This window comes from Salvia miltiorrhiza, chromosome 8 (genome assembly GCF_028751815.1).
Source record: "Salvia miltiorrhiza cultivar Shanhuang (shh) chromosome 8, IMPLAD_Smil_shh, whole genome shotgun sequence".
In the NCBI taxonomy this organism is placed as follows: Eukaryota; Viridiplantae; Streptophyta; class Magnoliopsida; order Lamiales; family Lamiaceae; genus Salvia; species Salvia miltiorrhiza.
In genome coordinates this window covers 4,724,278-4,750,667 of record NC_080394.1, presented here as the reverse complement: position 1 = coordinate 4,750,667, position 26,390 = coordinate 4,724,278, and the positions used below count along the sequence as shown (strand labels likewise).

Sequence of the window (26,390 nt, the reverse complement as noted above, 5' to 3'; positions counted from 1 at the left end):
TCTCGCTCGATAAACAAGGCGGCTGCCACCGTGCCGTCTGCCATTCCTTCTCCGGCAAAACTGCCGGAGGCACCACCGCCGCCGCCTCTCCAAGTACGCCCTAACCCCCTTCCTTCTCTTTTCTTTATTTTCCCTCTTTCTTTTTCTTATTTAAAAATATGCAAATCTTCATTTTTTATTTTTTTGAATTGGCTGAACGGAGAGAACGACGTCTTCGCCTCCGCCGCGCCAATCGACGACGACGGGGATGAGCCACCGCGGCTCTGCCGCTGACGCTGCTTGTCTGCTCCAGGTATAACCCTAGTTCTCTTTTCCTTTTTTAATCCTGTAAATTATATATACACACACACATATATATACAATCATAACTCTCTCCTCCCTCTTTCTTTGATTCTCTGGAAGATCGGAGACAAACGGCAGGTCTACCGTCGCCGGCGACGAACCACCGCGGCTGCCGTCATCTTGACCCCGTTAGTCACACACAAAATAAAACAGGGTAGCGCCGATCCAGTCAACAACATAGAAAGTGGGGCCCGTTTTAATTTAAAATTAAAAAAAAAATAGTTAACAGACAGGATAACGGATGTTAGATAGCTGGACGGAAAATTTTAAAAAATATTACGATAAGGTATTCCATGCCACTTACGATTCGTTGGGAATGTTATTACAAAATGCGAGTTAATTTTGAGGTTGTTTTTGCTATTTGGGAACAAAAAGAAAAGTGCTGTTATTATATCACGCGTAATTTCACTGTTAATGGGAAAGTGGTAGTCCGCGCCGCCCATCCTTTATTTCCGCTACTAACATAAACCACGTTTTTAATGATACATATTAGAATCCTACATTCTACTACCACAACAACAATATATTATACTACTCACAAACTCAGAATTGAAAATTGAGTCGAAAAGCAAGGGCAGTTCCGTCATTTGACTGAAGTTGACTCCCTTATCCACACAACAGTGGTGAGTGGTATAAAATCAAATCCGAGCAGCAAGCGGCAGCGGGCGAATCCGATGGGCAAAGGGAAGAAGTTCAGCTGGGGATCGGCCCTGGTGGGCGCGGCGGCGGCGTCGGCCGCGAGCCTGGTGCTGTCGTCGAGGCCGCGCGACCCGACGTTCCACCTGATCTCCATCGACATCACCTCCTTCAAGATGAACTTCCCGGTGCTGGACGCGGAGACGATCCTGACCGTCCACGTCACCAACCCCAACGTGGCCCCCATCCGCTACTCCGACACCGTGATGTCCATCTACTACGCCGGCGCGCTCCTCGGCTCCGCCCCCGTGGAGGCCGGGTCGCAGCCACCGCGGTCGTGCCAGCTGCTGCGGCTGCCGGCGCGCCTCAGCGGCCTCCAGCTGGCGCACCACGCGAAGAGCTTCGTGGCGGACGTGGGGCGGCGGGAGATGGTGCTCGACTCCACCGTCGACATCAGCGGCACCGCCAAGGTGCTGTGGTGGAACCATGGCTTCAAGGTGCACGTCGACAGCCACATCGTCGTCGATCCGGTTTATCTCGATGTAATTGATCAGGAAAATAAATCTAAGCTGGAATTGTTTGTTCGTAATTCCTGAATTATATGCCAATTTTAATTGTTTATTATAATTCTCATGTCGTTATTTCCAGATTTTGTTGTCGCTGCGCCCCCTTTTTTTTTTTTTTTTTTAATTATTATTATTATTATTATTATTATTATTATTATTTAATTCGCTTTCAAAAAATTAACATAAAATTGAAATCGGGTTCAGAACTAAATTAGTCCTCTCTTCGTGACTCCGTCCATAAAAAATACTCTCTCGTCTCACTTCAATTGGCACACTTGTCTTTTTTGTTTGTCCTACAGTCCTACTTGAATTGACACTTTTCAAAAGTAGTATATGACCCCTACATTCTCTACACACATTAAACAAATGATCCCCACACACTTTACACACCCAACTATTTATTCTTAATCTTCGTGCACAAAGTAAAAGTGCCAATTAAACTGAGACGGAAGGAGTACTAACGTAAATAATAGTATTAATTAATTATATTATGAGTGAAAAAAAATCTGTTATATTATACTCCCTTCGTCCTACTTCAATAGGCTCATTTTTCATTTTAGGTTGTCCAACTCCAATAAGTTCAGTCTTAATATGGAAATATTTAGAGCTTTATTAAGTAACAATAAGGAGTACTATTTAGTCTTTTCATAAGGAAATACTCTTAAAAAGTTACTTTTTGATGGACCACGCCACATTTAACTATCAAAAAGTGAATTTCTTAATATCTTTGCTGAAAAGAAATGAGTCTATTGGCCTGGGACGAAGGGAGTATAAAATTTCTAAAAATAAAAATAAATTAACTTTTAAGGGCATTTTAAAATATAAAAATGCAATATGTTATGTGCATGGAGGGAGTATTGTCTTCTATAGTAATAATATGGTTAATAAAACCATTTCTTTACTCACAATATAATTAATTATTAGTATTAATATTATTTTTATGATGATACCGTTTTCTTATTCATAACATACTTAATCAATTTTATTAAAACTCGTATGACACTTTCTTAGAATTATTTTTATAGGACGGAGGGAGTAATAATAATAATACTTGTAATTTTGTAAAGTTAAATATTGGATATGTAGGCGCCTATATTAAATAATTTTGTAAGGTAAAATATTGGAGAATGGATCCCATAAAAATTCAAAATTGTAGTAACAATAACGAGTGGAATTATTTTTTGTCAAGATTGTAAGACTAATAATTAGCGAAATTATCTTTTGAAAGAAATTAGTGGAATTGCTTATTAAATAGGTTAGAATTTTTTTTTGGGACGAATCAAAATGCAGACAAATGAAGATATTTGAGAGCTATAAAAAAGCAGAAATCTTAGTTGCGTGGGTTTATTTATCGGGTCTCTGCTCTGCTGAAAGCTGAGCTAAACACGAAGATGGCAAAAAGCAGATTAGTTACCGTCTCCGCTCTGCAATTCGCTTGTACTGATGATGTTCCCACCAACGTCGAAACTGCCGAAAGGTTTCGGAATCAATTTTTCTGCATTTTGTGACTGTTTTTTGCACCTCTGTATCCTTTTTCGTTTTCTTGGTAGCGAACATGAGTTAGTGGAATTTCGTGGAAATTTAATCCGTGTTAACATGAATTAGTGTATTTTTGGATCGTTGTATTACTTGGATGTCAGAGTGCCGGGGTGGGTTTCAGATGCTTTTCTGAAGTATTCTGTGGTTAAGAGTGAATGGTAACTGAAAGTGATGCACTTCAATGGTGGCTTTGAAAGAGAAACAAGTGCCAAAAGCTATTTATTTATTTCCTTAAGTTTTGTCACCGTTTTCTTGTTTGTTAGCCCTAGAAGAGGGTGGCTTTGGATTCAAAAGTTTCATTGTTGGTGTGATACAACCATGCCGTATCAAGAGAGGTTTCTTGCTTAATTCTGCCAAACGTATAAGAGGGGATTGATTCTTAATTGTAATAGCGAATAATGGGTTATCTATTCCTCGTAATTGATGGTTTGTATATGCCCGCCACTGGAGGGGTATGCCAATGCACATTCCTAATTTCTTTACCCTAGCTGGTGAAGCCTAAACGAACTAGCTATTAGTTTGAATATCCAAAAAGCTACCGTGATTAATGTGTATTTTGCTAATGATGATATGATTGTTGCTCTGGATTAATTGATTTGAACTCAAGATGACTTGATATCTGTAGCTGTCTCGCTTGATTTTTTTTTGCTGGGAGTCATCATAGATCTACTTTAGGCCGTTTTAGTTCCTGCCCATTCCATCGAAAGCTTTCTTTTAAATTTATTTTGAAGGCCGAACTCCTTGATTACATCATACCGTTGTGCTTGCAATGCTTGTTTTTGAGTTGTCATGATTGATCATGCTGCTATGCTTTACCCTAGAAGAAAAAGAAGTTTAAAAGCTAAAAACGGTTCTATTAGGTTAGCACTATTTCTGCTCACTGCGTTGTGATATGCCTGCATCATGAACCTAAAGGAGTAGAACCTTATAATTTGCATGGTTGCACCGTGCCCGGAAATTTTGGCATTTTAATAGAGCATGAATTTGAATGCTTTTGGATGCAGGTTGGTTAGACAAGCTCATAAGAAGGGGGCTAATATTATTCTTATACAGGTTTGTACTCTTTGAAGAAAAGATTCAGTTTCTTGGAAACATTATAATTTCTATATGCCTTTCTAGTTGGTTTTATTATAGTTTGTTATGTGTTTTCTTGGATTTATTGGCTTTAAAACTATTTTCACTCTTCCATTTTTGAATTTATGCTATCTTGTGTAATCATTGGTTTAACTTTCATAACTCTTTATGGCCCAAACAGATACTTGTTAGTCTTTTAGGGTCTGCACAATTTATGCTATAGAGATAATTTGAAAGTTAGTTAGGATTATTAGTGGCTTTGGTGGCATGAAAATGTTTTTTTTATAATAAACTTTGTCTTTACCTTGTTCCTTGCCTTCATATCATCTTCTTCTTTGTTGAATCGGGAGAAAATGCCATCCTAAATTTGTGTTGCTCTTAGACCAGCCCACAGTGTTTTACTTACACAAACACTAGTTTTTAAGTGATCCAGTTCCTTATTAAGTCATATCTTAGTTAGCAATTAGAACTTATCTGTTTCTATGATTAGTTTCTAATGGCACTCTACCGTCTGAATGGCTTCTGGAATTCCATTAAGAGATACCCCATTGTATTGGAATTTATTGTTAAATCTCAGAGGTATATTTTCATGTGTAGCTCCTATTATGATTAAGGAACGCAACATGCAGTTTTAGGACAGCATTTAATCTCTGACCTTGAAGTAGATCCAAGAATTTGCTTTACTATGTCCATACATATAGAATATTCTGAAAGGAGGAGAAATATAATACGAGTTTGGTGACTACTCAAGTGAATTGGAGTTAATTGCAATTCCTTCCATCCTTGACTTTTTATATTTTACAAAAGAGATTCAAGATAGAATAGAGCACCACCTGTCTACTTCAACAACCCTATGTCTCTTTCTCTGCATTTCTACTCCTATATGTTTTGAGTTGTGCTTATGACGTCACACCTTCAGGAATTATTTGAGGGTTATTACTTTTGTCAAGCACAAAAGGAAGTCTTCTTTCATCGTGCTAAACCTCGTACAGAGCACCCCACTATACTGAGGTACACAATTTCTACTCAAGAATCTATAAAGATATTTTACTAAGTGACCTCGATACTTTTGGATATCAACTTAAAATCAGAGCAGTGTGCGTCTCTATGTCTGGTGCAAATCAGGATGCAGAAACTGGCAAAAGAATTGGGAGTAGTCATACCAGTTAGCTTTTTCGAGGAGGCAAACAATGCACATTATAATTCAGTAGTTGTGATTGATGCTGATGGGACAGATCTTGGGCTATACAGGAAATCCCACATCCCAGATGGGCCAGGTTTGTTGAGGTTTGATTGATGCATCTCAGATTGTATTGCCAGCACACGGGTTTATTTATGGTTGATTATGTTTTCCCCAGGTTACCAAGAGAAGTTTTACTTCAATCCAGGTGACACTGGTTTTAAGGTCAGGACCATTGAATTGAATGACCCTTCTGATTCTCTTCTTTTATCGAACTTATACTTGTAGTGCTATTGCTGATTGTTTCAAACCTTGGTGATGTAAATGTCAACAGGTGTTCCAAACTAAATTCGCCAAGATTGGAGTTGGTAAGATGTCATTACATCTAGCTTACAATCCTTCATGTTTGATTTGGTTTCAAGACTAGAGTAAATTTTAATGTATTTGAAATTACCACAAGAAAAACATAGAGGCTTCCGAGGTTCTAATTTTCTCTTGTCTAGCTAATGCATACTGGTAAATATTAGTGATAGAAGGGTGAAATAACTTGAAACCTTTCAGTGGGAGCTGATGGTTACTCCTTGTTACCTGTAAGGTATTTGCTGGGATCAGTGGTTTCCGGAGGCAGCTCGGGCCATGGTACTTCAAGGTGCAGAAATATTGTTCTATCCCACTGCCATTGGCTCTGAACCTCAAGATGAAGGCCTAGATTCGCGAGACCATTGGAAACGGGTGATGCAAGGCCATGCTGGAGCTAATTTGGTGAGTTTCTTAGAGAAGCACCATTTATAGATCAAAAGTTTTTGAGCATCTTATAAATTATTCTTCTGTGCTGGCATAAGATATTCAGTATGCTTAATACCATAATGCAAGCACAATTGCTCAATTAACCATGTATCGCATTCTATTGCTTAGTTTATGACCCCACTGCTTTCTCTGAGCATTATATTTATAATTACTTTTGCTCCCATGAGATTCTCCATTTTGTTATTGGTTGGGTATGTAGGACACATGTTGTTCTCTATTTTCCTTGGGCTTTGGATATAGGTTCGCCTCCTTTGGCCTGAACTTCTTTTCCTGTTAATGCTCATTTGCGAAGTATTTTTGCAACGGTTTATCTCCTTTAAATGGTTAACTTAAATTTGTAGCATATTTTTTGAAGTGAAAATTGTCAATGCATTTCCATTTCCAGTAATGCTAGTAACCATATGTTACTCTAAATTCAGTTATTGTCTGGGGGAATCACGTTGTACTCATATCTCAGCAAAGCTAGTGTGTAGGTATCGATAGACAAAGGAAAAAACTAGACTTGTTTCAGCAGCCTTATTTCATTTCTAAAGCATTCATTTCAATTCGAAATGTATTTATCCAATCACGATTTCATATTGGTATATTTTGCATTGACAGATAATCTCATGTGCCTTTTATACATACAGGTACCTTTAGTAGCATCAAACCGCATCGGTAAAGAAACCATAGAGACTGAACATGGCAAGAGTGACATCACATTCTATGGGAATTCGTTTATAGCAGGTAAATCTTTTGCCAATTGATCACATTCTATGGAAATTCTTTTACTATTTACCAGGAGGATTCTGAACATGTATTGTGTCGAATAGGTCCCACCGGAGAACTGATTGCTAATGCTGATGATAAAGATGAAGCAGTTCTTGTTGCAGAATTCGATCTGGACAAGATCAAATCCAAGAGGCATAGTTGGGGGATATTTCGCGATCGACGCCCGGATTTATACGAGGTTCTTCTAACCTTAGATGGCAGTAACATTTCCCTTTGATTCAATAGAAACTTTGGCCTTGCTCTATACAAAGATTTATGATTTCTTTGTTTTTAGCCCCTCCTTACTGCGAATCGCGAAACGATGTTGTTTTAACAATGTGACCTTTTTCAATTATTTAGTCAGCAGACTTAGTTTGATGAAATTATTCTCTTTTTTCCTTATGAATTGTGATTGGCGGATTATTGCACGTTTTAGCCTTATAATTTGACTTAGTGAGAGTATAAGCCCAAATTTAAACTAATACATTATTCATCATCATAAATTTATAAAATGACATATTTTAGTCTATTAGTGACTTAGTGGTGTATTTTACCGTTATGCCAAAACAGAGAAGGGAACAACTAACAAGAGAGAAATTAGTTACAATGTTCAATTATACAGAAATTTATGAAATTAAGGAAAAATTATAAACACAATTCACAGAAGGCCTAATTTCCTCAAAAAAAAAAAAAAAAAAATCTACAGCGTCTTATTTGCATGATCCGATGATGAAACCTAAACAGGAGCAAAAGCGCTGAAAATTTCTGCCATTGATGCAAACAAGACTTAAGCTGCCTACCTATGTGTTATTTGCAGCTGCTGCATTTTTGTTTTTTTTTTTTACATTAATTTTCTTCTCTTTTTTGCATCCTCCTCTCCCCCTTCTCCATTGATCATGCCTCGTCCCCGTCCACGTCCACGTCCTCCGACTGAACATTAATGCTGAGCTCGAGACGCCCATTCTGGCGGCACGCATGCAGCTCGAGCTTCCCGTCGTCCTCGTCCTCCTCGTCGGAGTGGACGACGTGCACCTTGAGGCGGCCGTTCTCGCGGCATGCGTGCAGGAACTCCTGCGTCGAGATCCTCATCTCCGTCAGAATCAACCTCCCGTTCCGCCGTATCGGCTGCAGGCAGCTCTTCCCCATGCAAGAGATCGGGGGCGGGAACCCCCCGTAGCTTCCCCTCGACCTCCTCCACTGGCTCCTCGCGTGGCTCTCCTCCTCGTCCGAGCTCTCCGTGGGGTGCACCTCGTGGGAGAGCTCCGACGAGAGGGAGGACGTGGGAGAGAGCGTGAAGAGGGAGGAGGACGACGACGTCAACTCCGGCAAGGGATCTCGATCGAGATGCTCCTTGAGATAGAGTTGAGCAAATATCTCTGTAAAAGAATGGTGGTGGTCGTCGTCGTCGTCACCGCCGTGTTTCCATGAATCATGAAATCTTGGATTTTCAGGCAATGGCATCTCAAACAGGTGCTGCAGCCCACCGTAGGTTGCCATGATTGATTTTTTCTTTTCTTTGTAATGTTTAATTTCTGGTTTTAATCTTGATTTGTCAATAATGTGTTTCCCTCTGGAACTTTTCCCCACCCCATTAAAGATAATGAGAAATGGGAAAAGGGTAAATATGAAGAGAATACTAATTTCTGGTGAGCATTATGTGGTTTGTGTGTTGTTGTGAAGAAGAGAGAGAGAGAGAGAGAGTTTAAAATTTTGGTTGATGAAGTCAAATATTGTATGAAGGGTGCTGGGATTCCGGGCTGCCTCTCAATTATAGAATAATGAGCTTTTATATTTTGGTTGTTGCAAATTCTAACACTCCTTTATCTTATCCAACATCAAATTAGGATGATTTTGTAACCTACTTCACTTTTGACTCTAATGACTCATTATAATTTTTATCTTACTATATTTTATCCAACTAATACATACCCCCACCACCTAATTTAGATACCCAATGTTAATGTACATTCGGATATGTGCTACATTTAATTTAATTGAAGTTCATCAATCCTAAATTAAAATTTATTGATTCTTGATTATAATTTGTTAATCACAAATGGTATGAATTCTTCTTCTATTTTGTTGTACTATATTTGACTTGTTCCGAACATATGTAGAATTATATGGATAGAGAATTGGAAACAAATTTTATGAAATTTGCATGAACCATCATCCATCCTATGTTGTTATCTTTTTTAATTTAATGTAAGTTGCATTAAGAAGATGAATGTATTTGACTGTCCACGAGATTATATGTTTGATTATATTAATTGAAAGAAAATATATATATATATATATATATTTTACAAACTTTAGATAAATTTATTTTGCCAAAAAATAGTTATAATACAAATTAAATTTAGAAAGTGGAGAAGGTGATACTGAAGGAGAGTGTTTGATATTGTATATTTGTACATAGATAATTAAATTCTACTATGGATGATTCGCTGAGTAAAACAACAACCGATTTTTTTTAAAGGATCAATAACATTTTTTATTTTTCACCTTGATGGCTCGAACTCTCGACCTATTAATTGAAAAAGAAACATCAATTTATTCATTTATTATTGTAGTTCGTTTTAATTTTTAGAAAACAACATTATTTTAGTGCTAGCCTCATTCTAAATATATTTGTAATAAATCCGAATCAACAGACACATATTCGTTATGTTATCAAAACTTGGAATCCTATGAAATTTAATTAATTTTTGATAATTCGAATATTTAATTATAATTAAGTATATTTCATTTTTTTTTCATTTCCATTAAAAGGTCAATAATTCAAATACCAAACTGTAATTTTCCCCACATTTCCCTCCTAACACGAGCACATAATAATTAACAAGCACTAAATAGTAACTAGTTAAAATCATACACAATTTAGACATAAGATGAGATAAAGAGTATTGGTCTAGCGCCAACCTTCAAACCATTCAGCCATAGAGTTAATACGGCTCAAGTTGCTGCTTCCTTTGCTCTTGCTATCCATCTTTGCAGACTGCGATTTACTCGACTCGCCTGCTCGCCTCCTCGTGCTCTCCCCAGCCCGATTCTGAACACGCGTTCTTGCTCCATGGCCCCCACAAGAGACACTTTCTTCGGATTCTTCTGTGCAAGTCGAATAGCTGTGATAGTCCTCATCACTGACGTTCTCCACTTGGCTCGTCTCCCAGTCAGTGTCTGAACCAGGATCCTCCGCCACAAAATCGTGTACTGTTTCTCCATTTGATTCAGCCCGACTGTCGTGATACAGCGTTGAAGAGCTCTGGTTCCCGTTGTCATCAGAAGACTCCGTATGGGGAACAGAAGATGGCTCTATGACCGAATCTTCCCTCTCTCGTAGAGTCTTCTCTATAAGAGTCTTTAGGAATTTGATGACTTGTACAGCATACATCAACGCCGTTAATGGATCAGACATCTGTAACCAAACCCCAACTGTGTTAGAAAGCGATACAGAAAGATCTTGTGCAGAAATGCAAAGGCACTCTTATCGTGCCATATATAACAGACTGCCAGCAGTTTACTTTCTTGAAATCAAATCCTTTTCGTCTCCAAATTTCAACCGGTGCATCCACCCCAAATAGGGGGTCACCAATCTCTAATTAGGGCTTATGAATCCCCAATTAGGTTTATTAAACTCTATTTAAGTTTTCTTCATCATATTTAGGATTTCATTAGGGCGGATGCACTCTGTAACCGAATTCACCGAATTGCGTCTCTTTCAAGGTAGGCATCGGCAAGGTAGAAAAATGCGGTGTATGTGAGAAACCAAATGCAGAGTTACCTGTGTCATGTTAGGAGCAAATACCATAGCGATGTTGTGCGCATTCATCTTATTAAAAAGTTCCTGCTGGACTACATCTGCCATTAGGTTGATTGCCCAATCCAACAGAGCAGCTTCTGTCGGTGGTAGAAGCCTTATGAGCGCATCACAGTCGTCTTCTGACTGGCACTGCATCACATGCTCCGGTGAAAGAGAGTCCAGTAGCCCACTTGGAAGTTCTCTGAACCAAGCCTACAAAAATCAAATGGGAAGCATTAGTTACAAATTCTGCAACAGAAACCCGTATTAGTCTTGCTCGATAATCAACAGTTTCCTTGATCATGCATGTATGGAATCAAAACTTGCCAACAGACAGACCATTTACATATACAGCATTTCAAGCTCAAATTGGATCAATTAACTAATGCATTTGAAAATTTAAAATAAATCAGATAAATCTACTGCACTTGAAGGAAAAGACCAGAAAATTAACAAATTGAAAACAAACCGCTGCAAGACTGAAACTGGACTCGAATAGCAAGTTTTTTAAGAGAAGAATTTACTGAGTATTGCAACAAGTTGAAGAAATCTATATGGTTCAGAAATAGTGAGAGAACAAAGATCAAAGAAGGAGATTGGTACTATAATAAGCTATGGCATATTTGACAGCACAAGTATCAGTATACATTATGAACAGCGGGAAGAGAGGTTCAGCAGTATTAAAAGGTCATTTGCAAACTTGTATTTCTGATGTCTTCGAACAATTACGTAAACAAATTTTATGCAAAAGAGCCTTGCTATATAGCCTTTTAAGTTACCTTGATTAGACCTGCCAAACAGTGTACATCTGTCCCTTCTGGAACCACACCTCTGTTTAGTTGGTCCCTAACAAACTCCTCCTGGCTGTTTCCTGCAGTTATTCTGAATACACCTTCAGCCTGTGAAAAAAAATTGTGACCACCGTGAGTCTACTAATTTTATAATACAGTATAGCAGTCGCTAAATCTTCTGCCTGAAGAATATTTTTGGGCACATCGAACTAAACAACAATGCACCTGAAGGCCACCTTGCGAATACAAATGCCTTTGCATAAGCAAGAGGATTGTAGGAATACTATTGCCTCTGTGATCATAAGATAGCTGCATTGATTCTGTAGAAACTCCAAAAACAGTAGCACTGCACATGTAAACCCACAGCAGAAGTCCAGTGAGGAAAGATAGCGACAACGTAAAAAAAAGTCGACACAATAGCATTTTATAGAAATAATGTTAAGTAATCATTGGGATCACAAATTCCAACCAAAAGACTGCAGAAGATTGATAATTGTAATAAATTATGTTAAAGATGGCTGGGATCTATAATTCCATGAAACCACGTACACGAAATGTAACAGAACACCTCAAACTATTGTCGTAGCTGAATATCCATGTTTAATGGCTAAGTGGAACACAAAAATAGAATCAAGTAATCTAACAACATAAATATCAATGATGCCTTGAGACAACTCTTATGCTCCACATATGAAACACTTAACCAAATCAGATAAAACTTCAGCACTTAATTACATACCTAATCCGTAGGAAGCCTCAATTATTGAGGATCACGATCACTCATCAACTTTTCCACTTATGAACTGTTCTCTAAGGAGCTGGGGTACTTATTAAGACAACTACAACAACATAGACAGGTTGTTTGAATCATTCTAAAAAGGAACCACTTCCACCTTTTTTTAGTTGGACTGGTAGCATAAGTAATACTAAGTGTGAATATTCAGCCTAGTTGACTTTAACTTGAACAGATCATTTAAAACGGCCAAAATAAATTACACGAAATGGTTAGTTAAATTATTCAAACTCACCAAAATTAGAACACAAGAAAGAGTCCAACTCCCAAATAGCTGACAGGATTAACATTCCATTTCCAACTATTGTCTAAAACCATTTCCATGCTAGAATATAAACCAACAAGCATTGTAGCAATTCAATAAGCAAAGTATGATAAACATATACCTAGCACTTGGAGCCCTCCTGGGAACCTCAGGCTCGAACTCAACAGGCAAACCCAAGAAACCATCAAACCTATCAAAAGTCACATGATTAACATGCTGTACATCGGTGGGCCACCCGATCTCCATTCCGCCGGGGGCGGCGGCGGTGGAGAAACCATCCCTTCCCGTCTTGCAAGTCACCCAAAAGCTCTTCCTAAACAGAGCAACCAGCAATGCCAAAAAGGATAGCTGATCCCTCCTCTCATTATCTTTCACTTCCTCCTCCTCCTCTCTGTCACCCCCTCTCATCCTAGCACCTACCTCATCACCCCCATAAGGCTGAAACAGCGCGTGATTGGGCGTGGGCGTGGATATCGAAGTGGAGGATGAAGAAGAGGGTGACTGCAGCACCTCTGTCATAGTAAAAAAAAAAAAAAACGAGAAAAATCTATAGTTTTATCCGTCAAGATTCGGTTTTTCGATCAAGAAACGAAGTGGGTTCTTTGAGTTGAGCACGGAAAAGCGAATGGGTGAAATTAGATTCGGAGTGGTGGTGAAGAAAGATGCAGCCATGCAAGAAAATGGGGGGTTAGGTTGGAATGGAAGGGGGAATTTGATGAGGGGTGAATATTATATGGCGAATTGAAGGAGTCGGATTGAAGGAATGGTAAAATCGGAGACGTGGGAATCATAAAAGGGATCTGGATGGATGCAGGTGAGTTGGAATTTGCATTGAATTATGTGGTTGTGTTGGAGTTGAAGAGATTGTTGAAGAAATGAGAAGAGACAGACAGATGGGAAGGTATGTGAAGTTGGAAGTTAATGTGTGGAGTTTTGCTCTTAAAATAAAAATAAAAATGTGTGGAGTCTTGCATCTTCTCTTCATTATCATTTATCACCATCTCTTCATTATCATTTATCACCATCTTCTCTCTCTGTGTCTCTTTCTCTTTCATAAGGGCAACTTGCTCTTAAATCCTAATCACTAAATTGGTGCGTTTTCGTACATAATTACTACTAATGGTGGTGCATTAAATCTTGGACCACATTTGGTGGGCATGAGTTCGGTATATTTTATAATTTTAAATAATTATTCACTACTCTCCCCGTCCACAAAAAAATAATCATTAAAAAAAACGCCACAAATTTTAATAAAAATAATTAATATATTATTAATGAAGAAATAGTTGAAAATAATGTTAATAATATAATTAATTGTATTGTACGTGGAGATTATAGCCCACCATTTGATAGGAAATTTTCAAAAATAAAAATGACTAATTTTTGTGGGCATTCCAAATGACAAAAATAGACTATTTTTTTTGTGAACGGAAGGAATATTAACATTAATACTATACGTCAATTATAAATTAACTTATAATTGAACAAATAATTTTGGAATCATTAATACTCCATCCGTCCCAACGAAAGCGGTGCGTATTCCTTTTGAGCCGTCCCAACGAAAGTGGCGCATTTCCTTTTAATAATTTTACACTACAAACAATGTAGCCCCACACACCTTTACACACTTTTATACTACAATCTTATTCTCCTTAAATTCCATGACGAAAAGAAGTTCACCGCTTTCGTTGGGACGGAGGGAGTAATATTTATACACAACTATATTGCAAAATATTAAAAAGTAACATTATATTGTTATAATTTTGATAATGATATAAATAATTGGATATGAAAACACATTTATGTCCTGAAAACTGAAGTTGCTCTAAGGCCTAGGCCTCTCCCAATTGAAATTTCTTGAAGGAATTGGGAAGAAAGATAAATATTCCCATGGGTGGCGATTTAAAAGTGATAATAGAGTACAAATTATGGAATTTTATGAAATGTCGCGTCTAATAATATTGTGCAAGTACTTAAAATTAATGTTGCACACGATAAACAAACCAATGCTTAAAGCTCTTTATGGTCTATGGTGAGACCACATAATATGCGCAATCCATAGCTAACCAATCAACGTTTGCCACATCACTTGTGCAATCCATCATCCTTCCCAGGGCTACAAGCTAAATGGCATTTTGGTAAATTTGAAACTTCATAAATTTCAAGACTCGAGAGCATTTGCTTGAAACGAGCAAAATAAAGGCATCTCATTTAAGCTAAAACTGAAGTGTTGCAAGCAGACAAGCAGTGGAGCCGAATCCTCATATTTCGGAGTTACTTATGAAACAAAATGCAATGGAATTTGTTTGCTATTATTTCGTGAACATAGTGACCTCACACTCAAGAGAGCTTTCTCTATCAGTCCTGCACTTCTTTGGGTTTCTTCTCTGAACCCAAATACCATCCAAAAGCGGTGGCCATGGTAAGAATACCGGCAACGACACCGTAGTTTCTGTACTTGTCAGTTGAAACAGTAGGAGTTTCAGAGGCACCGCTGCCGCCGCCGCCGCCGCCGCCGCCGCTTGGTTTAGCATCAGCTACAGATCCTGATGCTGGGGCTTCACCTGCTCCGGGGCCCTAGCAGTAATCACAAGTCACAACACATGATGAGTTGAGATATTGTTATTCACAAGAAAACAAGCTAATAAGTTTGTGTTTGTGTGTGTGTGTGGTGTTTCACAGGATCAAAAGAAACTCGCATAGATTTATCTTAATCATGGAGAGGGAACATCTAAGAGTGCTAAAAAAAACTAGGACAAACTCAGTTAACTTTGCGCAATGTAGATATATATATGCCTACCTTTCGAGCAAGTTTATCCAGCTTCTCTTGTTCCATTTTCTGCAAAATTTGAAAAGTTAGAGCATTCAAAAACTTATTGAATCATAATCATAAGCATGTGACCAAGTATGGACAACCCTTTCTGGAAAAAAAACCAAGAAATCAGCCATGTGGTTATAAGAACACACTGAACCAAAGACCACAAATAAATTTCCCTGCTATCGAACAATTCAAGCACTGGACGTAAACAAGCAGTCATTTGGATGTCTCAGAGAATTTAACCCACTCAACCAACTAGCTCATTGCTTGGGATGTTTGCGCACATATTCAATACATAATGTCATTTCAGCTATGTGGTGAACCTTACTTCATCGGCAAAGTGGACATTTGGAATATCAAGCTTCTTAAGGCAATTCATTTAGTTTCTTAACAAGAGAGCTGAGAAAGATGAGCAAAATGCAACTTGCCACAAAAGAATATGCTGGTCAAGCCTACATCTAACATGCTATACCAATTAAAGTTCACCTTGATGTAGATATTTTCAGCAGCCTTCTCCTCCTCACTGAAGATTTTTCCGTTGCTTGACAGCCTGCGCGAGATATATCTAGCAGCCATTCTAGTCGCCATGGAAACACAATATTGTCCTGTCAACATAATAATTTAGGGTCAAGTCCACAGAATGTGACAGATCTGTTCATTGACATTTTAACTAGAGTATCTTTGATCTTTTCAGTCTGTAATGTGCATTCAACTGTCCAAAATCACATGTTCAACAGAATAAGTCTAACTGTATAATCAACAAATATACAAGGTTTCAGTTCAAACACATGGCCAGTGTCAGCAACAGAGGAGCTTCAAACTGTCCTAAGTAAATAATCCAGCATTGTATATGCATTTTAACTAAACAATTACAGCATTAGCATATTCTTTGATCAATTTTTAGCACTATGCACATTTAGCCCAAACTGTAGTAGCTCACATACTGTTGCATAGTATCCGCATTAGAAAGGCTTGTCTTTACACACCATTAGAAAAATTAGGCAATATATTACTCCTTAGTTCAGAAATGAATATTTAAAATGAGGCAGCAGCAGCTGTTAGTCTCTCTGAAGAAAAATTCCCCAATTACAATACAAACAATTGTTGGTGCATAACAGTTCCTTGAATCTGGAGAAGAACAGGATCAACCTTACAAGGTGTACAAATACATGAAACGTAGGTTCATAAAGATATAAACCACAAAACTTGCCAGTAAACATGCGCCAAAGGAAAAATGAAAAAATATATAGTGGGAGAGACAAAACAGTACTTGAAGAATCAAATTATGACTGGTTCATTTTCTTTGTATGCTTGACTATAACATATGAATTATAGATCAATACCACATGTATATTCAGACCACAAAAAGACCATATCCTAATTTCTAATGAATCCATCAACAGGAGCCAAAGATATTCGACAACAATGAAATGGTGATGAACTCATTGTTTCTAGCTCATTTAGAACAATCCAATACAAAATGCCTCAACAAACCACTTGAACATTTATGCTCTTCAAAAGCAACTCCATCAAAGTTAATTCCATAGTAAAGAGATAGATCAAGGACCAATTCAGCACATGTAATATGTCGAGATTGATTCATTATTATACAATCAAATTTAAAATAAAATCAAGAATACACAAGAAAAAACTGCAGAGAGAATCCTCTGAGTTTCACGAAAAATCTGGTCCAACATGATAATGATGCACGCAAAATATTTATTAGTAGGCATCAGATGCTGCCTTGTAATCGGAGCATACAAATGACATCTCATACTTCAACAAAACTGGGCAAATTCCAATATACCTAAAAATCAGAGCCAAACAACCAAATCATTTCAAACAACGAAAAATACGATAGAGAAAAGTAAATGACGATCAACAGACGATGAATATCATAAAAATCGGAGTCGCGAAACATAACGCAAGCACCGACGAAAATAAGAAAATTATACAAACGAAAAATGTACTAATAATTAGAATAAGTAACAGCTTCGCAGCTGGCATAAATCTAGACAACGCATAGATACGGATAAATGCAGATGATTGTGTATGCACAAACCTAGCCAGAGAGATTACGGGAAGAAGCTGAACAGAGAGAGATGATGATGATTTTTCTCTTGGATATGTGTGTGGAATCTGGTGTGTTGAAAAATCAGAATGCCCTTAAATTAAAAATAGAAAAGGACGAACACAACACTTGCTTAATTCTTGAATATGGGCCTGAAACCTAAGTCCGTTTTTTAATTCAGGCCCATTAGTAGATCACATTTTTAAGGAAACAATGGAAGGTCAACCGTAGGGGCCGAGGAGGCTCAGCCCAAACACGCTTGAATTGAAGGTAAAAGCAAATAATTTCCTATAATAATAATAATAATAATATCATTATTTATGAGCATATAATTATATATATATATATATAATAATAATGAAATTTATAGATTGTAAAGCAAATAATTAAATTGATCTCATTTTGAGCAAACAACACTAAACCATCAATATAATAAAATTAATAGCCATCATTTAATATAAAATTTTTGACCTTTTAAAAATCAAACTATATTATTATTAAAACAATTCATGTTTTATTGTTCATGGAAACTCACAACTGCTATTTTAGATACGCACGGTAATCTCATGTTTTTATAAAATAGCCTGCAAATCATATTCTTTACTTTATTTAATTCGTTATATATTGTTAGGCTATCTCTTCTCAAGAATGTTACATATAAGTTTAGTTACTTATATTTCCCTGCTCTCGATTATAAAATAAGTAAAACCCCTCTTCTGAAAAAGAAAAGAAGTAAAACTCCATGGATAATTATTTCAAGAATATGATACAAGTATTTGATGGCCATTAACGCCATCAAGAAATATTTTTGCACTACCAAAATTTTCATCCAAAATACTGTTAGAAAGTCTATGACAAGATCTTTCAAATGGTATCTATATTTTTGGATATCCTTATGAAAGACATCCTAAAAATGATTGGAAAAGTCCCGAACAAATGTAAATGTGAGTGCATGTGTGATTGTTTTAGGCCAATTTAAAGCTGCCTCTGACATAGACATAGAAGAATATGGGTGCTGTTAAAACACCGTGCAAGTCCGAAGCCAAATATACTAAATTATTCCTGCAATCGGCCAAAATGTAGGCTGATGTTAGAGTAGTAATACAAAAAGAGTGCAAAGGAGAAGAAACAAAAAAAAAAAATGATGAAATTGGAATCTGGAATCCTAAACTAATCAACACTTTGCACGGTCTAATATTACAAGATACAGAACCTGAAAATAAACAAAGCATTTCCCCCCCAAAGTCGATACAACATAATTCCCAAAGAAGGGACGACGTTTTTTGCGTCTCTCTTGGGAAACTAACCTACAAGAAACCTGTGTATCCACAATTATCCAACTTTGTATTCCGACTCCTCGTGTATATGCAAAGCGAATTCTCGTAACGCTATTTACCGTTTGGTTTGTTGATGTACTCTAGCACGTCTTGGTTGATCTCGTCGAGGAAGGAGACGAAACCCATGACACTTGTGAAGCCACTTCCCTCCACATCCTGTTCCTCGATGAGGTAGTTCTCGAACACCGTTGCATCATCCTGCCCTCCTCTGATAAATATCAGTTTAGGAGTAATAATCCGCTCTTGCTTCAGTTTGTTGATGCTACTTCTCAAAAGGCCTGGTTAGGAATCATTTATTAGCAGTCTGGAAAGAGAGAGAGAGAGAGAGAGAGAGAAGCAAATGGACGTTTACTTACAATCCTGGGGCGGAGGAAAAGGAAGGGCAGCATCGGCTGTGGAGGAATAGAACACAATGAGCGTCGTGAAAGCATCAAGGAAAAATATTGGGCTGCCACTTGTTAGTAGTGCAGCGCGGCTCAAGGAATGGCGAGGAAATGCTTGTTTATCTGGAGTTTCATACGATGACAACAATGGATATACAGCACGGCTAAGTGAAGAAGGATCCAGGGCACTGCATCAGAAATGAATTGTGAGCTCTAAAAAGCTTGATGGCGCCATTAATAATCACTTAAAGGTTGATTTAAATAATTATATCCTGTATACCTGAACAAACACTGAAGGTATATCCGGTAGTCCGGATGAACACCTTCTTCATGAAACCGAAGAAGAGGATTCCGTAGCAAAGCAAAAACTAAGCGGGGTAAAGATTGCAGCTGAGGGCATTGGCTGAAGGCAACATCAACATGGGAAGTGGTTAAACTTCCTCTTCCATATTCAGCAAGCTTGAAAGCATCATTATACTGAGCCACGAGATTTACAAGCCACTCATGCAGTAAGATCCTACCCTCCCGAACTCCTTGCTCCAGAGAAGACAAAATCACCTGGGAAGAATTTAAAAGAAAAAATGTTAAAACAACTTGAATAAGTAGAAATGTATCAACTATCAGTATACTCCTCTGCAGATATAGCATTAAAGTTGGTAGATCAAATTCAAATATTTGGTTATAACTCAGCTAGGCAGAAGTCGACAGTACATAAACACAAACTGACACAATCTTTAACAAAGGCATGTATAGGACAAAATATGAAATGAATCATATCACACTTGCTTAAGCCTGCAGTACAGATGACCACAAATCCGCAATTCCTTACCTTCTCTGTCACTCCCCAAGCTTACAAAATGCTTAGATAGAGATCAATCATAACCTTCCGGCAATTAGAGTTTACCTCATGAATAAGTATAGAGAGGATGACTTCAGGATCCACACTATCATAAATCTCGTTGATATTGCGAGCAGCTGCAAATTGTATAGTTCTTATCCTCAGTCTCCTTTGCAGGGAATATGTATCTCTGCATAAATGTAGATAATACACACATAACATAGGTCAACGGAATCACATGTAAAACTCAAAGCATTTGAAGGCTCTTTAACAACGGCAAAAGCAAGTAGAACATAAGTAATGACTCTGTCCTCAACAGATCAAATTTATAGGGGCACAAGGAGCTCTTAGTATGAGATAACTTATTTTTGCAGGATCTAGTGTTCCTAAATAGTAAATATATAAACTTATTGACTTCAAAAATTAAGATTAAAAAAATGAGAAAATATAGAAGTCGTGGATAATTATAAGAGTTAATCATTTTATCTCATTGCCATTAAAAGCAACAAAACATAAATCTCAGCTGCTAATGAAGCTTCTCAAGTAAAGATCAAGAAATCTTATGGGTTCTATCTATTATCTAAACAAGGATAATTAAGTCCACTCCAGCACTATCTGAGTTGTGCGGTCAGGATCAGCCTCACTTGGCATAATCCAGCAGAAAATATACACCAGCACACACATTTTCAACGTTTCATTGATTAACAGCCAGTGTGCATGAGAATTTTGCCAGAAAGATAGGGACAAATGAATGCCTCCAAAAATATTTAAATAATGCTCTTTAAATAATTAAACCGTCATATCAGATTTTTATTATTTCATCTTGACATCAACTTCGTGGATTTTTTAATGTGAATAACATACCATTAAGTGACTAATGGATTTAGTTCTTGCCGTTCATTATCTTATTTCACAGATGCAATTTAAGATTGACTGCATGAAGCATTATGCCAATTAAGTGGAACTATCAGAGTTAGCAGATTTTGAAAGCACGATTATTGTAAATGACTCAACCTAATGATCACCTCAACTATTTTTTTGAAACTGCATTCACACTGGGATTGATGGCTGCATTTGAACTGCTCAGAAACTACTGACAAGAAAATTACAATATTCACGATCTCTGAAACCGTTCTCAATCTTTCCTTCACATTATGAAGTCAGTGAATATGTTGTTCTCTCCTGAATCATCACATATACATAGCTCTTATTCGAGAACTCACTTCCCAAGGTTTGACCCTCAGGAGTCAGTATCACTAATCTTATGATCAGAAAGCTACAACTGCACAAAAAGAAGCATACCTCTTTGGGGTTCTTGAGCTTGACACTGACAATTCATTGGGAGGCACAACCACTGAGTATTGAAATGCAATCTGTAACGTCGGAAGTTCTCTGCTGTGCCTGCAGAAAATGGTCAATTGTCTGATTTTATACAGAATAAAACACAAATACAACATTGAAAATTTAGAGACTGGCACACAAAATAAAATTAAGAAATCACTGAAAAAGTGTCATCCATAAAGTTCGGCATGAGTTATGAACAAATGGCTTTATCTATCAATTCAATCCCCAAATCATGAGAATGGAAAACAGAGACACTAGCATTTTGTATGACATATGCAAACTTAGACAAACATCAAATACTTAATTCATTGATAATAACCAAGTCCTGTTTATCACCTCAGAAGAGTTCCAATTATGGTAAACTAAGGCCCACTGCATGTTCTAGAATCAATATCAAGCAGTGAAAGGAAGTATCACGTTACCGTGAAAATCCAACATCGTTTGCAAAATCAAAGTCATAGGCATATGTGGCAAAAGAGTCGCAGCAGATGATGTGCTGAACATTTTCATACTCTGGGTCTGGGAAGAAGTGCCCATACTGTAGCATCAGAAATGGGGAGTCATTATTGTAAGAGCTCAATAACGGCAAAAACAATTCAAAACTGAAACAGCCAATTCTTACTGAATGGTCAATCTTAAATTCAGATGATGCCCTGACACGTAGAACACAGTTGAAAGCATATGGCCTACTTAGCATACGGTACCTGCAATCACATCATATATATCATCTAACTGATAAGGAAAAACATAAAAGGTAGTAGCTCTAACGCATCTAATTTCATTAATAAATTGATTTACTTTATTCCCAACTATTACAAGATAAACAAAAATTAATATCATCTACAAGAATCATCTTCAGGTATAACTTTGAAACTCACATATCTTGAGGAAGAGTTGAATCATCGGTACTTGAATATAGAAACAAAGAGCCTCCACTCTCAATGCTTAGAAACTTCAAAGATGCTAGATCAGTATACTCATTTGTAACAGCAAATAGATCCACACATACACCAGCTTGAACAGCAACAGCAGCCTGTGAAGCATAAATTTTCAGCTTATCACTTTATTCTTTCACCAGTTTCTTAAGCGAAAACTTTGTTAAGCCTAAACAAACTACCAAATCTTTATAAAATGGAGTCTGTTCAGGAAGTAAAGCACGATCAGCGTCCTCTCCTTTACTAGCATATTGTTCACCATATCGTCTGGTGTCTAGCTGGCCAAGACCATAATCCGGAGGACCCGATAAAAAGGCAAAAACTCTGGCTGCATTCCATCAGGGGAGAAGCAAAAGGAAGAAGAATTAGAAAACCTTGAATAGGTCAGAGCATAAACTAAACATATGATTTGAGAGGCTTTCGCTAAAGTGCCTCCTATAAAAAGCAGGAAAAGGGAAGCAAACAAATCAGTAAATTACATAATAAGATTTACAGGAATCATAGATAGATTTATTGTACCCAGCGCATACGTATTCCCATACTCCGATCCGAGATACTTGAGCAGAGCTTCCATTGCCACCCCAAATCCTCGCCCACCAAGTAAAACACCATCTACTCCTTGACCAGCAGCTGTAGTCCGTTCCCACGAAGTGGTTGGCTTTAGAGTTTCAAGGGCAGATGCAATATGGTCTTTGTACGTATCCACCTACAATATTGATAATTAAACATGTGAGTACTGATTACTCAAAATCCAAAGCTTCAACTATACCACAACTTTGATAAAAGATATAGAAACTAGTAAATATTTAGTAGAATGAAATAAGAAAAAGCATGATAACACAAACACTATCAATGTACATACCGGAGCCAGAAATGAAAACAGTGGCATAACATCCTCAAGCTCCACTGTTAGGTTGTCAAGAGACTCTGGGTGAATAAAGACATTCTTGACTACTGGAATGGGCCCTTGAACATCATACAAGCCTATTTTGTGGCTGAATGTAGCAAGACCAAAAAGTGATCCAGGCCCCAGTGCTGCAAAATTACAAGATTAAGACAAGAATTTAACTTTAGTAACAATAACTTGAATAGGAGATGGAAACATAACAAACCTTCCAATGCTGCTAAAAGAGCACTTTTAGTAAGTTCCAAAAACTCTTCTGATGCTGCAGAAGAAGACAATTTATGGAAACCAAATGTCAGTCATACTAAATTGCATTATCATACATGATTGGTGGAGAAAGATACTAGTCTCTAATTCACACATTAATGAAATTTTTGGATATATTGTTCAAGTTGCATTATTCTTCTTCTTCTTGACTTAGTACACTCATAATAACAACATCCACTTATGCCTTCATTTAGCATCGGCAATCTATTCTTTGCTACCTTCTACAGTTTATAACAGAGTTTGAACTCCTGAACCCCAGTGTATGATGTCCTGACATCACTTGCATTAACATGCCCAATATTGTGATCCCTGTATAATTTATACTTAACAAACACCCATTTAATCCCCAAACTCAAGTGGGAAAGATTAATTTATCTTATATATTTGTTACCAATCGAGATGAAGCAGTCAACTCTTGCATAGGGGTATACAAAATCTTACAAGAGAGGTCAACAGCAGCAACATACACTGGTCTTGCCTGCATTTCTTCGGATCCTTCCTCTGCCACAACAAAAAGAATGATGAAACGTACAAAACAACTGAACCATAGTGTCCGCCAAATCACAGTTATAATGAAATGAAGATGCAAGCTTATGAACTACAACTTTGCACGCAATAACAAGCTGTGTGAAATGATTTTTGTGCACCTTAGTTCAACTACTTTGAAGTTTGAAGCTATAAGACTAATCCAATCATATATTCATCGAGTAATACATCTTATAAATGCAAAGAAGACAGACTGATAATATCACATCTATTACATCTATTACATGTATAAATAATGTGGCCAAGGTAATCCTGCATCCCCAGATTTTATGTAATCCTAGATCACAAACTGTGATAGGTAATTCAACTTCCTGCTAGAGCAATGAAAAGCTATAGCAACCTATATCAATTGACAACTATACTAATAATACCTATTGGATTTCAACACATTATAAAGCTAGTAGACATCGTAAATGATGATATCCATTCAATTTCAGCCAGACTAATTAAGCATCTAGTATATCATGATTAGTTCAAGTTCAAGCTGAAATTCTCAACATTATGATTGTTAAATAGATTGATAAAAGGAAAAGAAAACAGTTCAAAGTAACGAAAGGTGGCTGCGAGAACATAAACGAATTTCAGGTCACGCGAGAACACCAAACAACACAATCAAAATTCACCAATTCCACTGCCTCAGAATCACAACAAAGAGCTGACGAAAGCAAGAGAGCAATTACGAGGCAATTCGAGGTCGATGAAGGAGGAGATATTCTCGGGGCAGGATTGGGGCAACGAGTATCGGGCGATGGATTGCGTGGAGAGGCCGTTGGTGGTGCCGCAGAGGGCGCAGTCCCACGACCACTGGTCCTGCTCACAGTAGGTGTTGTAGTAGGCCCAGCAATTCTCGCATCGCGGCAGCATCTCACCGCCGGATCCGTACACCGCCGCGATGCCGTTCTCGTCCTTGGCGGCGAACGGCGCCACCGTCATGCCCCACGGAACGGCGCACGCCTCCTGCTCCGCCGGGTTGCCCGGGAACCGGGTCATCGTCGGGCGGACCGACATTGTGGATTCGGGTTGATGGTGATTTGGGGAGAGGTTTATTCGAGGTTTTTTTTATGAGTGAGGTTTCAATTTTCTGTCAAATTGAACGGAAATGGTTAAACGACCGGACAGCGGGCGACTGCGTAGGAGCCGCCAATCAAAAATTGACACGTTGGCTTTTAGTTTTACCGTTGTTGAATTTGTACATGAACCTTTCACACTGCACCCCTCCACTTAACTGTCGTAAGTTTTTAATTTTATTTAAAGATAAGTCATTAAATTATAAATATATTAACAGTTTTAATAAAAAAAATCAAGATTATATTGTTTTTTTTTTGAGATAATAATATGATTTCTCATTAATCAATGATAGGTGAAATTCCGCGAGAGATGCCTCCAAGACTGGGCCGATTATTTCCATTTCCGCCCACACAGCAAATGAATTAAATTACATTTCATATAGCAAATGAATTAAATTGAATTGGATTATTTTCATTTGAATATTTGCGCATAAGATACAAACAAAAGTATAAAGAAAAATAAATGCAATTTAAAGAACAATAAAGGTCTACCTCAAGCCTAGCAACAATAGTAAACAAGACGAGTTGAGCTGAATATTAACGGACTCAAACTTGGCTCATTTAAATATTCGAATGTCCAAGTTCAATTCGAGCTCGATTCGAGCTTCAATCTTGCAATCGAGCTTAGACCATCACTTAGTCATCGAGCTCGAGCTCGACTCGTATTATACTCGATAATGTCGAATTCGAACTTGAACTCGATTTCGTCTCATCAGATGTTAGTATGTATAATGTTCGAACTCAAATTCATTAAAAATTTAGTAAAGCTTCATAAATAAGATGTTACTTAAACTCGACTTATTTAAGGCTCGATTAGAGGTTCGTGAACATGCTCACAAGTCACAAACATGTTTGCGAATAATTAAATCCTAAAATATTCGTAAGCTCAACGAACCGAATGTTGTCAGGCGCAAGCTCGGCTCGCTAAAATTATGGAGCTCGAAATTAGGCTCGAGCTCGGCTCGTTTACTATTGAATCGAGTTCTGAACGAGCTTTTTGAGAGTCGAATCTCGAATAGTTTGCGAGTAACTATTGAGCTTCAAAATTTATGTTTTTATGTGATCGCAGCATCAAAAAGAAAGTCCGAAGGTTTCCCTTCACACGGCTCACCAACTTGATCTTCCGGCTGCTTTCTCTGCTCTTAGGTTCGATCTCTTCTCTTACCCCTGGCTTATCCATAGTTTGATCAGAAAAGGTCTTAGACTGCTATCTCTAGGCCTTAAGAAAGAAACCCTCTGGCAAATGTAATTAATAGCTAGAAAGTGGATTTGGAAGGAGCTAACCGAGGTTTGACATTTACAGTCCTACGCATAGCCCAAGCTCGATCTAGGCCC

General features: G+C 37.7%; 6 protein-coding genes across 8 annotated transcripts; 2 read left to right on the top strand and 4 right to left on the bottom strand.

The window, feature by feature from the left end:
* The first annotated feature begins 696 nt into the window (after positions 1-696).
* LOC131000213 (uncharacterized) lies at positions 697-1,605 on the top strand. Its single transcript, XM_057926002.1, has one exon. It carries the CDS (start codon positions 1,017-1,019, stop codon positions 1,572-1,574), a length of 558 nt encoding a protein of 185 aa, XP_057781985.1. The 5' UTR covers positions 697-1,016; the 3' UTR covers positions 1,575-1,605.
* Positions 1,606-2,717: 1,112 nt separating this feature from the next.
* On the top strand, positions 2,718-7,277 carry LOC131000211 (N-carbamoylputrescine amidase). Of its 2 annotated transcripts, XM_057925998.1 has the most exons (9): positions 2,718-3,021; positions 4,088-4,136; positions 5,077-5,168; positions 5,283-5,434; positions 5,516-5,562; positions 5,672-5,705; positions 5,933-6,099; positions 6,774-6,870; positions 6,957-7,277. In XM_057925998.1, the coding sequence occupies exons 1-9, from the start codon at positions 2,936-2,938 to the stop codon at positions 7,130-7,132; spliced, it is 900 nt and encodes a 299-aa protein (XP_057781981.1). In that variant the 5' UTR covers positions 2,718-2,935; the 3' UTR covers positions 7,133-7,277. The 2 variants fall into 2 exon arrangements, with proteins under 2 accessions (XP_057781981.1, XP_057781982.1); XM_057925999.1 differs by lacking the exon at positions 2,718-3,021 and having other exon boundaries at positions 5,254-5,434.
* Positions 7,278-7,491: 214 nt separating this feature from the next.
* LOC131000212 (uncharacterized) lies at positions 7,492-8,631 on the bottom strand. Its single transcript, XM_057926001.1, has one exon. The coding sequence runs from the start codon at positions 8,389-8,391 to the stop codon at positions 7,789-7,791; it is 603 nt and encodes a 200-aa protein (XP_057781984.1). The 5' UTR covers positions 8,392-8,631; the 3' UTR covers positions 7,492-7,788.
* Positions 8,632-9,726: 1,095 nt separating this feature from the next.
* On the bottom strand, positions 9,727-13,645 carry LOC131000210 (rho GTPase-activating protein 5-like). The gene is made up of 5 exons (XM_057925997.1): positions 12,667-13,645; positions 11,713-11,833; positions 11,476-11,595; positions 10,679-10,909; positions 9,727-10,312 (listed from the first exon to the last, which is right to left on the bottom strand). The coding sequence occupies exons 1-5, from the start codon at positions 13,062-13,064 to the stop codon at positions 9,806-9,808; spliced, it is 1,377 nt and encodes a 458-aa protein (XP_057781980.1). The 5' UTR covers positions 13,065-13,645; the 3' UTR covers positions 9,727-9,805.
* A 963-nt stretch (positions 13,646-14,608) lies between these two features.
* Positions 14,609-17,575, bottom strand: LOC131000209 (uncharacterized protein At2g27730, mitochondrial). 2 transcript variants are annotated; one of them, XM_057925996.1, is made up of 4 exons: positions 17,426-17,575; positions 15,850-15,968; positions 15,346-15,384; positions 14,609-15,122 (listed from the first exon to the last, which is right to left on the bottom strand). In XM_057925996.1, exons 2-4 carry the CDS (start codon positions 15,949-15,951, stop codon positions 14,904-14,906), a joined length of 360 nt encoding a protein of 119 aa, XP_057781979.1. In that variant the 5' UTR covers positions 15,952-15,968; positions 17,426-17,575; the 3' UTR covers positions 14,609-14,903. The 2 variants fall into 2 exon arrangements, with proteins under 2 accessions (XP_057781979.1, XP_057781978.1); XM_057925995.1 differs by lacking the exon at positions 17,426-17,575 and adding an exon at positions 16,308-16,341.
* An 892-nt stretch (positions 17,576-18,467) lies between these two features.
* On the bottom strand, positions 18,468-25,063 carry LOC131000208 (protein transport protein SEC23 D). Its single transcript, XM_057925994.1, has 14 exons — positions 24,669-25,063; positions 23,884-23,943; positions 23,384-23,437; positions 23,134-23,306; positions 22,791-22,977; positions 22,454-22,599; positions 22,215-22,369; positions 21,959-22,040; positions 21,759-21,874; positions 21,295-21,393; positions 20,059-20,182; positions 19,435-19,712; positions 19,128-19,342; positions 18,468-19,049 (listed from the first exon to the last, which is right to left on the bottom strand). The coding sequence occupies exons 1-14, from the start codon at positions 24,994-24,996 to the stop codon at positions 18,823-18,825; spliced, it is 2,244 nt and encodes a 747-aa protein (XP_057781977.1). The 5' UTR covers positions 24,997-25,063; the 3' UTR covers positions 18,468-18,822.
* Positions 25,064-26,390: the final 1,327 nt, after the last annotated feature.

Bases quoted from the DNA above. Each gene is read 5' to 3' on its own strand.
- LOC131000208 (XM_057925994.1), bottom strand. From the start codon at position 24,996: ATGTCGGTCCGCCCGACGATGACCCGGTTCCCGGGCAACCCGGCGGAG. The intron at 21,394-21,758 runs GTAACGTGATAC...CATTTTCTGCAG, and splicing joins AACGATGTTGGATTTTCACG to GCACAGCAGAGAACTTCCGA. The intron at 20,183-21,294 runs GTATGCTTCTTT...ACATTTATGCAG, and splicing joins AGCTCAAGAACCCCAAAGAG to AGATACATATTCCCTGCAAA.
- LOC131000209 (XM_057925995.1), bottom strand. The intron at 15,385-15,849 runs GTGAACTTTAAT...CAAATTTTGCAG, and splicing joins CTGAAAATATCTACATCAAG to AAAATGGAACAAGAGAAGCT. The intron at 15,123-15,345 runs GTAGGCATATAT...GATTACTGCTAG, and splicing joins TGGATAAACTTGCTCGAAAG to GGCCCCGGAGCAGGTGAAGC.
- LOC131000212 (XM_057926001.1), bottom strand. From the start codon at position 8,391: ATGGCAACCTACGGTGGGCTGCAGCACCTGTTTGAGATGCCATTGCCT.
- LOC131000213 (XM_057926002.1), top strand. From the start codon at position 1,017: ATGGGCAAAGGGAAGAAGTTCAGCTGGGGATCGGCCCTGGTGGGCGCG.
- LOC131000210 (XM_057925997.1), bottom strand. From the start codon at position 13,064: ATGACAGAGGTGCTGCAGTCACCCTCTTCTTCATCCTCCACTTCGATA. The intron at 10,910-11,475 runs GTAACTTAAAAG...TGATTTTTGTAG, and splicing joins GTTTGGCAGGTCTAATCAAG to GCTTGGTTCAGAGAACTTCC. The intron at 10,313-10,678 runs GTAACTCTGCAT...GTTTGGTTACAG, and splicing joins TTGCTCCTAACATGACACAG to ATGTCTGATCCATTAACGGC.
- LOC131000211 (XM_057925998.1), top strand. From the start codon at position 2,936: ATGGCAAAAAGCAGATTAGTTACCGTCTCCGCTCTGCAATTCGCTTGT. The intron at 4,137-5,076 runs GTTTGTACTCTT...TCACACCTTCAG, and splicing joins CTAATATTATTCTTATACAG to GAATTATTTGAGGGTTATTA. The intron at 5,706-5,932 runs GTAAGATGTCAT...GTTACCTGTAAG, and splicing joins ATTCGCCAAGATTGGAGTTG to GTATTTGCTGGGATCAGTGG.